The sequence below is a fragment of the Osmerus mordax genome, chromosome 20, assembly GCF_038355195.1.
Source record: "Osmerus mordax isolate fOsmMor3 chromosome 20, fOsmMor3.pri, whole genome shotgun sequence".
In the NCBI taxonomy this organism is placed as follows: domain Eukaryota; kingdom Metazoa; phylum Chordata; class Actinopteri; order Osmeriformes; family Osmeridae; genus Osmerus; species Osmerus mordax.
In genome coordinates, this window is record NC_090069.1 from 6,415,986 (window position 1) to 6,429,128 (window position 13,143).

General features: G+C 41.0%; 1 protein-coding gene across 2 annotated transcripts; it reads right to left on the reverse strand.

Annotated features, from left to right (window-relative positions):
• Positions 1 to 899: 899 nt before the first annotated feature.
• sec14l7 (SEC14-like lipid binding 7) lies at positions 900 to 12,968 on the reverse strand. Of its 2 annotated transcripts, XM_067258390.1 has the most exons (12): positions 12,876 to 12,968; positions 12,436 to 12,511; positions 5,262 to 5,305; positions 4,081 to 4,143; positions 3,522 to 3,710; positions 3,238 to 3,333; positions 3,051 to 3,111; positions 2,872 to 2,955; positions 2,673 to 2,779; positions 2,308 to 2,447; positions 1,966 to 2,135; positions 900 to 1,503 (listed from the first exon to the last, which is right to left on the reverse strand). In XM_067258390.1, exons 1-12 carry the CDS (start codon positions 12,927 to 12,929, stop codon positions 1,397 to 1,399), a joined length of 1,191 nt encoding a protein of 396 aa, XP_067114491.1. In that variant the 5' UTR covers positions 12,930 to 12,968; the 3' UTR covers positions 900 to 1,396. The 2 variants fall into 2 exon arrangements, with proteins under 2 accessions (XP_067114491.1, XP_067114492.1); XM_067258391.1 differs by lacking the exons at positions 3,522 to 3,710; positions 4,081 to 4,143.
• Between the last annotated feature and the right edge of the window lie 175 nt (positions 12,969 to 13,143).

Sequence of the window (13,143 nt, forward strand, 5' to 3'; positions counted from 1 at the left end):
ACTGAGATTTTAGCCAGCAAGAACTAACGATTAATCAGAAAAAAAACATTATAGTCTACGTTATATTCCTTTATATATATTTTTTCACTGCAGAACGTGTCTGGTCTTTCAGCTGTGACCTACAATTATGTAATAGAGCCTGCAGTCATCTATCCCATCCACCGATACAACCAATGAGGCTGCAACATTCCCACGGTCACATCCTACCGTTCTCTGAACTTACACCACCACCTAGTGGTTAATGTGAGAATGGTTCAATAATGACGTACATTGAGTCAATTGAGGCTACTGCTTCTATTATTAGATAGTTCCTTTATGTCTGGGCCATTGACAGAAACGTATAACGGAATTGGCCGATACCATTTTCAAATAAACACGTAACTACAAAATCAAAAATAAAACATTTGAAGAGAAATATTTTTATTTTGAGAATACACATGGTATAACAATCAGTGGCCTATATGTAATTAATGGTGTAATTCAATTATACACATGCCCATCTACAGTGAAAATACCTTAAAATTGAATATAAGGTCACAATTTAGATTTATCCTGAGATTCATTGGCTGCTATTATGATGCTTTTTGTTCATGTTCGAAAATACAAACCAAGTACTTTTTTTTCTATTTTACTTGTCTATTATTGTTCCTTCATTTCATCACCATTCAAAACATATTACTTAAAATTGTACAAATAACAAGGCAGTTACGTTGGGTCAATACAATTGCTAATAAAAAAAACTAATTGTTTACACCACCTTTACAATAGGTTGAATCAGATTTCTGTGCAGATTTAATCTAATTCAAACCTTGAATGAATGTGAAGAGGAATTGAGATATCATTCGATCTTTCATCTTAGAATGCACAAAATAAAATCATATTTGAATAAGAAAGGAACTGTGAACAAAATGGTAGATTGAGAAGAAACGTATATATTAATCTCACAATAGGACAGACACACACATGCGTGAAGGGAGTGGCAACATCGAGTACACACACACTCACACGCATGCAGGAGTGTCCACCTAAGGAATTTGTTCTCTGCATTTGTCCCATCCAAGCTGCTCTTCCTCCAAGGAAAAGCAGCCAGGAGCAGCGGACAGCCATATCAGCGGTGCCTGGGGACCAAGTCCAAGTTACCATGCCCATGTCTTGGTCAGATGAGGTTAGAAAACAATTACAGAATAGTTATAGCATATCAACAATATTGTTCCATATAAAACACTCTTAGAACTGTACGACACCACAGTATGATAGAACAAGTTTAAACTGGGAAATTAATTACTCAATCCACTGTAACCCTGCCAAGTGCAAGTGTGGCTAGGTATGTCTCTGCCTATGTGTGTGTTAGTGTTTGTGCAAGTATGTGTGTGTATCACTGCAGCCGTCCATCTCCTCAGCTCCTGGGGCTCTGCGTCTGTCTGTCCGGGAGGAGAACCTCCATGTTGTAGCTGATCCTCTTTGACTGCAGAATGCTGTACGTGTTATCGAAACGCAGAACATCTGCACAGCGCAACAAAAACAGAGTGGGAATGAGAGTAAAACTCACAGAGTGCCTGTTCAAGGACTACATAGGCTACCAGCCATCAATGTTGTGTGTATGTGTGTGTGTACTTCATTGAATGCAAAAAGAATGGACGGCATGACAGCTCCCCAAAAGTGAAGCCAAAACATCTCGATCGCCCCCTGGTGACTGGCTGCAGTATAGGTAATTTTTTTTGTTTATCAGTTTGTTTTTAATTAGTTATTTGATTATATAAAAAGGGGTTAGTGTGTGCTTGCAATTGGGTCGGGAGAGTATATCTCGATACCGCTGTTCAATCACTACTGCGCAGACTCTGGCTCCAAATGACATCACCAGCACAAGATGGCAGCACCCGTATCCGGGATATTTTGGTTTAATTTTTGTACAGTGGGAGGGAGACGCGCATCTTTTTTTTTTTATACAGTCTATGGTGTACTTACATACTCCCGGCTCATCACAGGTGAGCGAACTGTCTTCTGGGACCATGTGGGCATTGTAGCGCTCACTGGGCAGCACCTGGAGCATGTCCTCCACCTTCTGAGCCCCCCCCTCCTGAGTGCGCCTAAAAACACCAAACCCGATATCGGCCCCGTCACTTGCAAACTGCCACCTACAGGGGAAAGAAGGGTGAAGGATAAAGGAGAGCATTCCAACCATCCCAGAATAGTTTGTAATCCTGTCCTGTAATTTCTCAATGGAAACCTAGTCCTAGAAAGTAGCAGGATGCTTCAGGCTTAGTTATAGTGGCAAAAGAACTCTCCAAAAGGTTAGAAGTTAAGTACCTCAGAAGGCTGCTAGGGGTGGTGATGTCACACTCCAGTGTAAAGACAGAGCCTCGACTGATGGTCATGCTGTTGCCATACTGAACCTTCACTGAGTCCTGAACATAATAGGTCTTGGGCACTGTTCCGCCATAATTGATCTACACACACACACAAAAAGACACTTTTTGCAACTTCAGATGCATTCTGTGATAGCGGAATACCTATCTTCCTTCCTTCCAGTCCACCCCTCCCTGTCCACATTTCTCCACAGATGCACACGCATGCATCCAACACACATACACACACACTCTAGCTATTAGTTTCTTGAAATGTCCTCTGTAATCCAATGTGAATCATGTGTCATGTGCTCCCCTCCTCCTCACCATGGTCTGACAACGTGGGTTACCATCCGGGTCTGTCAGAGACCCACCATACACCACAGGCAGCTGCTCCGGGTCAATGTGTTTACGTAACACCTCTTGCCAGTTGGCTGTGGACAGTGGGAGAGAGTGGGGAACACATCCTTATCTCATTCTCTTCATACACAGAAGCAGTATGATCCTGTATGAAGAATGTCCTTACCTCCCAGCACAACAATCTTTCGCCGTGTCCCTTCACACAGGAAATGTTTGACGAAGTTGTAAGCCATAGGGAAGAGCTTAGGAGCTGCCGGTAAAGGGAGAGAGACACATATATAACGTGACACATACACACATCCATACGCACTCAGACACACCGACTTGTGAAAATAGTTAACTCACTATTGATGAGAAACACCTTCTTGAGGCCTTCAGGATAGTTATCCTCAAACATGGTCAGCATCTGCAGTAGAGAAAGAGACAAGTGTCAAAAGGACAGAGGATATGACACATGGTTTTTCGTCCGGGAAAGCTCAACCACATCGGAGCTGATATTCAAAATGGAGCCTAGGAGGTGAACATACAGTACCTCTCCATAGGCTTCCAGGGCAGGCTTCCACAGGTGCTTTAGGCCCAACCCCTCACAATCATAGATCAGAGTTATGGTCTCAATATTTGTACCCAGCTGAGAGAGAGATAGGGAGAGGAGGAAAGAGAGGCACAGAGAGAGAAAACATTTGTAAAATGTTAAAAAAGGCCCCTAGGCTCTGGCTAAGGATGTATAGTGTGGAAAAGACCTAAATAGTAGTATGTCCCATTGACCAGTGTTTCAACAGTAATCCGGGAAAGAGAAAGGAGATAGTTATTCCGTACCTTCTCAGACTGTCTCTGACACTCCTTGCGTAGCATTTCCGTGTGCCTGATCTTGGTCTTCATGAAGTCCTGCTTGGTGGCCGACATCATGAGGCCTTTGGGGTCCAGCGGACCAATGATGTCGTACCAGATGGGACTACCGTCGCGGTCGTAGCCACACATCCCCCCAGGCAGGTACTTTTCTATCACCTGGGAGCAGAGCCGCAATGAGTATCTAACTCTCACTTATCTGGTGGGAGACCCATCACATGTTTGGTGTTGTATTTCATCAGAACTTAAGTATCAGCTGTCTGTTGAAATATGTCAGTATGCGTGCATGTTTGCGTGTGTGGGTGTGGAGGTAAACGCAAAATCTACCACCAGCTTGTTGTTAAAACATGACAACCCAGGATATGTGACGTGTGTCGTAGATACAGTGACAGCTCTATCTTACCATATAAAACCATAAAATGAAAGGAAGAACAAAGACACTGCTGAGATTGTGTGGCAAACTTTAAGCCAGTGGTAACCATTGGTTACTGTTTCATAGTGCCCTCTGTCAGAATCATTGTGACAATACCTCAGGAGACTTCCAGTCAGAGATGATGGTGTCTGCTTTCATGAGTCTCCTGAATTCCACGTGCTAATGAGCAAAGAGAGAGAGTAGTCAGACACAGACACCGTGGATGAATGTGAAAGGTTCACGAATGTTCAAGAATGCTTATTTTCATGTTTTAATACACTCTTCATATGTCAATCCTAGTCATCTGAATACAATTTTTTGTGTTCATGTGCTTGACACTTTGTCTAACCTGTTTTCTATGGTCTGACATGTTTGTCCCTCCAGTTGGAGTTTACTGTTCGTGATATATTGTTACGCTCTGTCGTTTGTGCTCCCATCAGGTGGTGACCATGAAGAAGAGGTTGATTACATCAGAGTAACTGCGACATGAGGTATCAACTTATTTTTGTCATATTGGCTTCATCTATACCGAAAGCTATCTGACCTTCATTCTTCAGAAAGACTTTGCAAAGCCACCACAAGATTTATTATTTTACTGGTTATTTTATTGACTTCGCAATTATCTCTTCTTTCAACACACACACACACACATAATCCTGGACAGACACATCCAATAAAGTTAGACTGAATTTATTCTGATGCATTGTTGTCAGGGACTGGGTCTTATATCAAGAATGTATTGTCTTAAAGATGTGTATGTGTGTGCGTGACACAGTATAATAAGAAGCTTGATGAATAGACATTCTTTTTGCAGGAGTCATTTTATAATCCCTAAACAAAAAACTCAAGGGACAAAAAACTGATTACAATTCTAAGCCCCCAACCAGTATTTTTAGTTTCCTTAACATTAATTCTAACCTAGCCATTATGCACAAAAATCTATGTATTTTTAAGTAGAATTTCCATTTAGTCCCCAAAGTGTTTGTATCTGTTGGTTTTGGCTGATGGATATTTGAAGCGGGAACCCAAAGGCAAGGTCTAAAACTCTAGGTACAGAGGGTGGGGTGCTGTCAAACAGGATGGATCCTGCTTTCTTTAACAACTGCTCTTATATATAAATCTGGGAGTTCACTGTTGAGTATCTATGTATATAGAACATAGATACGTACAGAGAAGTGTACACACTGAACACAAACTGTTTGGAGAGGAAACCTTGAAGTGTAAAACTAGCATATGTGAAGACCTTATTAGCTATGAAATAAACATTGAACTTAACATTGAAAAAGGTTCTTAGATACCTTTCTCAGCATTGCATCAGCTTTTTCAATGTTGAAGCTCCGAGCTGAAAATAAAGGAAGAAACAGACAGAAAGAGACACAAAAATGTTGGATAGCAAAGCCAGTTTGCTTATTATTCAGAATTTAAAAAAATAATTTGTGATCATGTGCACATAGGTTGCCATGTATATGTAAACATTCTGGCCACAACACTGATATTTCCAGCTTGAAACATAAACATTTTTGATGGACAGAGAGGAAATTGCATGGGAGAACCAAAGCAAACCTTTGATCATGACTCATTATTACATTTAGTCGTTTAGCAGACGCTCTTATCCAGAGCGACTTACAGTAAGTACAGGGACATTCTCCCCGAGGCAAGTAGGGTGAAGTGCCTTGCCCAAGGACACCACGTCATTTTGCACGGCCGGGAATCGAACCAACAACCTTCTGATTAATAGCCCGACTCCCTAACCGCTCAGCCATCTGACCCCCATTATTGGAGAGTGGGTTGTGTAAGTACACAAACCTTTAAAACAAATGAACTTTAGAATTCTAGTAGTCATACTAGAATAGTCAAAAGCCTCAGACCGGCACAGGTTGGGGGCCTGTGCAAATATTGAACTAAATGTGGACCCATATTGATTTGCACTTTCCTTGAAATAGTACCCAGTACGTGGAAGAGTCAACCCACGCACACACACATGTTCGTGGTGTTCCCTTCAGTATGTCTACCATATTCCCTGTATGACACAACACTACTTAATATTATTCCCTTTTTCTGTTAAGTTATGTATTACTAAAATTGTAATAAATGGTCTGTTGGGAATAATTACAGGTTGGAATATAAATCAAACTAACCATGAGACACACTCAAAGGTAAGTATGTGTGTATAGCACCGCTTAGCTATCTCAGCTTGTTTTCCAGATTCTAGTCCTGTACACATGCTTCTGTACTTACTGTGCCTTAATCCACCTGACTGTAATCCACACCTTGAATTGTCTATTATCTTGGATTACAGGCCAACTGCTTGGCTGGCACACACTTCTTCTCAGGGTATAGTATTCCCATTGTGTAGAACAAGTGAAAAAACATAATTAAATGATTGGGGACATTTGTCATACTTGTTAAAAGTCACACCAGGGATAAGAACAGGGAGCTAACCTTTCTCTTTCTATCCTCTGGCAAAGTAAACAAGATAATGGGCCCCATTTTAACGATCTGAAACGCAAGTATCAAAAATCAAAGCGCAAGTAACTTTGAGGGCAGGACTCCGGCGCGGTTGCTATTTTGCCGGCGGGATAAATGACTTTGCGCCTGGCGCAAATCTAAAATGGGTTGGTCCGAAGTAGCTACATTACTAATGGGTGTGGTTTGGGCGTAACGTGCAATAAACCAATCAGAGCGTCATCTCACATTCCCTTTAAGAGCAGCGCTTGTTCCATGGCGGATTGCTATTATAATGGCGGATTTTCCAGGCGCACGCCAGGAGCGGTTCACAGCCGAGGAGACCGACGTTCTAGTCAGGGCCGTAACAGATAGAGAAGTGACAATGTATGGGAAAGGCAGATCAGCTTTCTCATTGCACAAAATTGCCCGCTCATGCTGCTCATTTCTTTTTTCTTTTCTTATTGGTGGCCAAGCCGCGAAGCGGCGAAGCCACTTAAGTGTTTCTACCTTTTCTTATTATTATTGGTGGCCAAGCCGCGAAGCGGCGAAGCCACTTAAGTGTTTCTACCTTTTCTTATTGGTGGCCAAGCTGCGAAGCGGCGAAGCCACTTAAGTGTTTCTAACTTTTCTTATTATTATTACACTTCTTCTCCCATTGGAGTCTATGGCAGCCCCTAGAACCATATGGTAAAAAGTTGTGAAATTTGGCACACACATTAAGCACAGTCCCCTCTTTATTTTCTCCAAGTTTCATGTCTCCCATTCGAGCACTCTAGCGCCACCAATGGGTGGCGCTACTTGTTGCGTGTACTCGTAACCCTCTTCTGAGGATGTCTAACATGTTTTATGGGTCATTCGACTGCTTGGCCACCTCATTGCTGCTTGCAGCTATATTTATTATTACACTTCTTCTCCCATTGGAGTCTATAGCAGCCCCTAGAACCGTATGGTAAAAAGTTGTGAAATTTGGCAAACTCTTTGAGGACATTCCCCTATTTATTTTCACCAAGTTTCATGTCTCCCATTCGAGCACTCTAGCGCCACCAACGGGTCAAAGTTGGACTTGTGTTTACACACGTAACTTTTGAACCGTATGACCGATTTTGAAAAATGAGGTACCGTTGGATTCCCTGGATCAAGACGAGTTCAACACACCCTATGACGTAAATTTCCGGTTATATAGATTTTCCGCCATTTAGAATTTTAAGGAAAAACGTTTTTTCGCTTCTCCTCCTTCAATTTTTGTCAAATCTTGCCCAGAATTGGCACACATCATCGTCACAGCAACCCTCACTAAAAAAATTCGAAAGGATTTTTGATTTTCAAAACTGTTTGTCCGGTACAGCCAATCAAAATCGGCAGCAAAGACACCAAATAGGAAGTTGGGTCATATCTCAGTCAATCCTTGAGAAATAAACACCAAACTTGGTAGGATGATTCGAACCCTCTTCTGAGGATGTCCAATCAATTTGGTGTCATGTGATCACTGGGCGTGGCCGCAGGAAACAAAAATGTGTTTTGGCCAATAACTGTTGATTTGTTTGCCTTTATTAAGTGATTCCTCTGTCTCATGATATCTTGGGACATCCCGTGTGTGACACATGATAACTTGTGATAACAGCCGAATTTATGCGGCCGCCATTTTGAATTACTGAAAAAAACTGCCCGGTACGGCCAATCAAAATGTGCCGTTAAGCCAGCAAACAGGAAGTTGGGTCGTATCTCAGCAAATCTTTGATGGATTCACACCAAACTTGTTGCGTGTACTCGTAACCCTCTTCTGAGGATGTCTAACATGTTTTATGGGTCATTCGACTGCTTGGCCACCTCATTGCTGCTTGCAGCTATATTTCGAATTCTTATTTTTATATATATTTAATTTTTTTAATTGTTATATTTTTAACTTGTTTAGTTCTTAGAATTAGTTTAACAATTGTACTTTTTAACTTAATTTAAGACCCCTATATGTTTATTGTTTGCAACTTCCTGCCACAGTAAATTCCGTGTTTGTGTAACATAGGCTACATGGCGAATAAACCAAATTCTGATTCTGATGGAGATGGAAGAAGAAACCCACCCAAATTAGCTCCTGTTAAACAGGCGTGGGAGGAAATTTCCACAGTTGCTAAATCAAGTTCACATACATAGAGATTTCTCATGAAAATCTTTTTATAATCATTGAAGAAATGTAACACGCCATAAATCAAAACAATGTAACGTAGTTTTGCAGGAAGAAGACTCTGGACTCGCCAGCAGTGCGCACGGACCAAGCTTGCGCCCTTAAAATAGAATCTGAATAACGCGCCATTGACTTTAGACTACGTTTTTCCTGGTTAGTGGCGGAATTGTTTTTCTGAAACTGCAAAATAGCACCAGGGAACGTTTGCGCCGGAACAAGCCTCCTTTTTTCGCTGAACCGCCCCCGGGTGCGCAAAGTCATTCCCTAATTTACCGACTGTCTGTGGAGGGAAAAGTCCGCTTTGCGTCGAGTGCTTTGCGTCGAGTGCAAACTATGAATGATACTTGCGTCGTTGACAAAGTCAATTGCGCTGGGTGCAAGATAGGGCCCAATATGGGCAAAGGGGAAGAGGGCAGGGTGGGGCTCATCACTAATTGGTCAATCAAAAAGGATACATTGGCTGATGTTGACTTACTAAACCTTACAAAACAACAATGCTGACCCCAAGTAGTGATAGGACATTCGCCATGTATTAATTTCCCAACATAGGCATATGGACCTTTTAACCTAGAGGTTAAAAGATGCAATTACTTATGCATATTTACAAGTCCCAGTAGGTACAATTTTAGGGAAAAGTGACAGTTTGCAATTGTGGTACAATCAAGTTTGTCAATAAGACAAGTTTTTATACCTTGTCTGAGAACAATTTTCTATGACAATTGTGTTGACAGAACAGTTTACATTTCTTTGACAAGAAGCGCATTGTCTGTGATGATCACAACCTTTTCCAAACATCTGAGATGCCAAAGTGAGTGTAGGCCGGGGGCATTGCTAAACTCTTATTACTGGGGCGCGTGCCCCAGTATAAATCTGCTGTGCCTCAGTAAAATCTCAAATTTAAGTTAACAATTTACTTTATTAGTCAGTGCATTAATTTTGATTGATAATCCAGGAAAAAAGAAATGCAGTATCCCAATAAATGCTTGTAAAAGCAAAGCAGTTGAACCGAAAACACAAACTGATGCATGCCTGCAGAATTCCATATCAGCGCGTTTTCTGTGCTTGCTAATAGCCACTGCAGCGCTCACACAGAAGTCCAGGTGTTGGCAACTCAGAATTGAGGTAGGCTAAGAAAAAATTCAGAAACTAACGACGTTGCTAAATAATAGGCCTACCGATCATTTTATTTAGACTGAAAAATAATAACAACAATATAACATGAAGCTCACAAAAATTGTATTTTCGCTCAAATTTATGTGAAAAAATTGGCATTCGGTCACATTAAAGGCCAAGTGGCAGGTTTTTTTTTCCAACGAATTTGCGCTATTTGCTTGTTGGTAATAAACATTTAAACTGTTATCCATTGTATTTGATGTTGTTGGGTGTCACAAAAACTGAATATAATACAAAAAAGTAGCTACTTTTTGCAATGATTCTTCTTTCCCCCACAATGCATTGCATGACATCACGTTGGGGAGACGACAGACCAAAGCGCGCTTTGAGGCCATTGAAATCGATTAGAAATAAACACTATGCTAGTACCAGAGAATGTCTAATATGGGCTCTGATAGTACCATCAAAACGTGGGACATCTAATCGGAAATGTGTTTACAACGTCGGGGAAAATATTTAATTAGGGATGATCTTGGGGAGATTTTACAGTTGGGACTGGCAAATTAGCCCAAAGCTATCCCATAACTAGCATGATGTCTTCTATTTCTAGATCTAGATAAGTTAACCGGTAGTACTAGTTTACTTATCTGAACTACAGTAACGACATGATTGTCCGGGACAAGTGGATTTTTTTGTAGGGCAAGTGGAAGAGAAATGTACTTGCCCCACTGGACAAGTTTAAACTCAAACAAAATAATATGCCATGTTACCAGTTTGCAAATAGGCCTACTGAGGATAGCCTACCAAAGTGGTTAGCCAATCTCGTTAGCGATGCTAGCTAACGTTAGTTTGTTAGCTGTATATAACATTTCACTGGGTCTTGCAGCTGTTTGATTGACTGAAATTATTAGTAAACGTTTTACTAGCCATTTGCCTACTTTAACAAGTCACAGTATTTCCAAGCCCTCATAGTGTAACTGAGAAGACGCAGTAAATAATTCCTCTTTCAAGTAATAAGCCCCTTTTCAAGTGTTGAGCATTAAATTAGCTGCACGGTCTGTAGTGATATTGGGACAAAGCTGCAATACAGTACATAACAGAAAGTGTTTCATTCTGCAGAAATTGTCTAAATGTTTAATGTAACAAAACAAAGCACCCTCAAAAATATTGCTCATTTATTAATAGTATTCAGGCCCGGAGTGGCCATCGGGAGAATTCACGGTGGGCCACTCTGCCCGCTCATAAATTGGCCCAGCAGATCGCCTGCTTTCTCTTAGTTTTTTTCACACACCGAATAAAACGATATGTGTTAAATTACTGTGACTGATAAGTAAGATAATAGGCTACACTAGGTTTTAATCTAAATAAGCGCATGATCAAACCGTGGATTAAAAAGTGCCGTTTTCAGTTGTCGCGCATGCTCTCTTTCTCAAACACAAGTGCGTGTACCAAGTTTGTTGCCATGGAGACAAGCCTAAACAATCATTTATTGTTGTGGAGTTAGCAAGATTAAGCTAATGCAAAAAGAATCAAATGGATGGGGGAAAGATGCCAGGAGGAACTGAAAAAGCCAGGTAAAAAAAGAAAGATCTGTCACTTCATAAATCTAGGTTCCTGCAAGGGTGGGAAAAATATGTTTTCTCAAAAGCCCTGAATCTTTCAGGTACAAATTTGGGTTGTAATTTCCAGAAAATATTACAATATGAGTCCAACGAAATATTTATATTAGCCTACAGAAAGCTCAAAAAACTATTTTGCACAGAAATTTATGCAAAAAATTGCGTTCATGTGAAGCTCCGATTTCACCTCAGATCAAAACCTTGACTAGGTTCTAGGTTCGGGTTAAGCCCCGATTGTTCAACGTATGGCTCGGCCCCTGATGGGGGATGGGCTGGCTTTGGCCATTACACTGCCGGGCTGAAAATTGGTCCCATTCCGGCCCAGGCGGCCCTGATAGTATTTATATATAATATATAGAATTTCGCAGCTCCCCCTGTCAATGATCTAGCACCCCCTTAGCACCTGCATTAAAAATGATCTGGCGTCGCCCCTGCTTTGCAGCATCTTTAACTATCAATGTCCCTGGCAAACCTGATATCAAACTTACGTCCCTCAACTGTTGTACAGTGAGTTAAGCAAGAGGAGTTTCTATAGTGAATTGTGTTGCGCACATTTTGTGTGCAGCAAGCTTGGAAGAAACAAAAAGGGATTTGTGTAGCCTAGTGCCCCAGTAGAGCTTTATCTCCAACGCCCCTGGTGTAGGCTATTGCTTAAGGGAACAGACGATGATACTGGCTCATATAGGCTATATACTTTAATTTGTCGTTAGGCGAAATGGTAAACATTGCGAACCCTGTAGTCCTTATTGTAAAGTCTCAGTGACAATTTTGGTTTCGCGTTGATATAAAAGCTATAAACGGCAATTTAGGTGTAATAGCTGATGGCAGCGGGCTACATCTAAATCTCATTGACACGTTTTAATATTTTTATCTATAAACTATTTAGTAAAAATAGTTTATAGAAAATAGTAAATTACTATTGAATTGAACAGCTGAACCAAGATTATGGGGTCAATATCAACGTGAAATATTTCTTGTTATCCATGTTCTTGTTACTCATCCTGAGGACAATGGGTATTGAGTGTGATGTGTTGACAACACAAACAGCTGAGTTTCACATTTGGGAGATTATGATGGAGGCATGCTACAGGTGCATGATAGTTGTAATCTCACCTCGTAGCCAACGAAGGAGGTAGTGATCATGTTGCGCGGGAAGGTTAGGGAGAATTTCCTCAATTCTCTTTCGAAACTGACAAAGTAAATTGAAAAAATCAATAAAATTCACAGTAGGCCTATGCTTAAAAAGATTAAGCCAAATTGGCGAATGTGAAATGCCTAATGTCATCATTAACTGAATAATATTGGGGTAATTAACTTGCGAATAATGAATACAAACACCTCTATTGCAAAGTACGTATATAGATACATCCTTTTATTTCTAATATGATGTCCAGCCCATGGAAGTTAATCTACTTTATTTTCAAGTTCAGGCTATAGGTATAGTCTACTATATAGCCTAACTATTGTAGCCTACTACAGCCTACCCATTGTACCATAATATTTTAAAGAGTAGCCTAGTCCATATCCAATTCCCCCGGTGTAATGGTCATTACCTGCTCTAAGGTTTCCGACTGCTTAATGCTCAGGTCACCGACTCGACCACTCATTTCGTCGGTTGCCAATGTCGCAGGTAGACAATCACACAGGTCCTGTCCTGTCAAAACGGTAAGAATGAACACTCTTGGGATTGAGTGGTAGCCTACTCTGACGTCGCTCCTCCCCGACTCGACACGCTTTGGAATAAAGGTCTTCACACCCATAGAGCTGTTTTGAAGTTACACACATAGGCCTACTTCACGTAGAACAAAGTAAAAACACATT

Excerpts from the sequence above, each read along its gene's own strand:
- sec14l7 (XM_067258390.1), bottom strand. The coding sequence starts at position 12,929 with ATGAGTGGTCGAGTCGGTGACCTGAGCATTAAGCAGTCGGAAACCTTA. Across the intron at positions 2,956-3,050 it reads GAAGGTGTTTCTCATCAATA|CTCCTAAGCTCTTCCCTATG; the intron begins GTGAGTTAACTA and ends CTTTACCGGCAG. Across the intron at positions 1,504-1,965 it reads CTGTGATGAGCCGGGAGTAT|ATGTTCTGCGTTTCGATAAC; the intron begins GTAAGTACACCA and ends TGCGCTGTGCAG.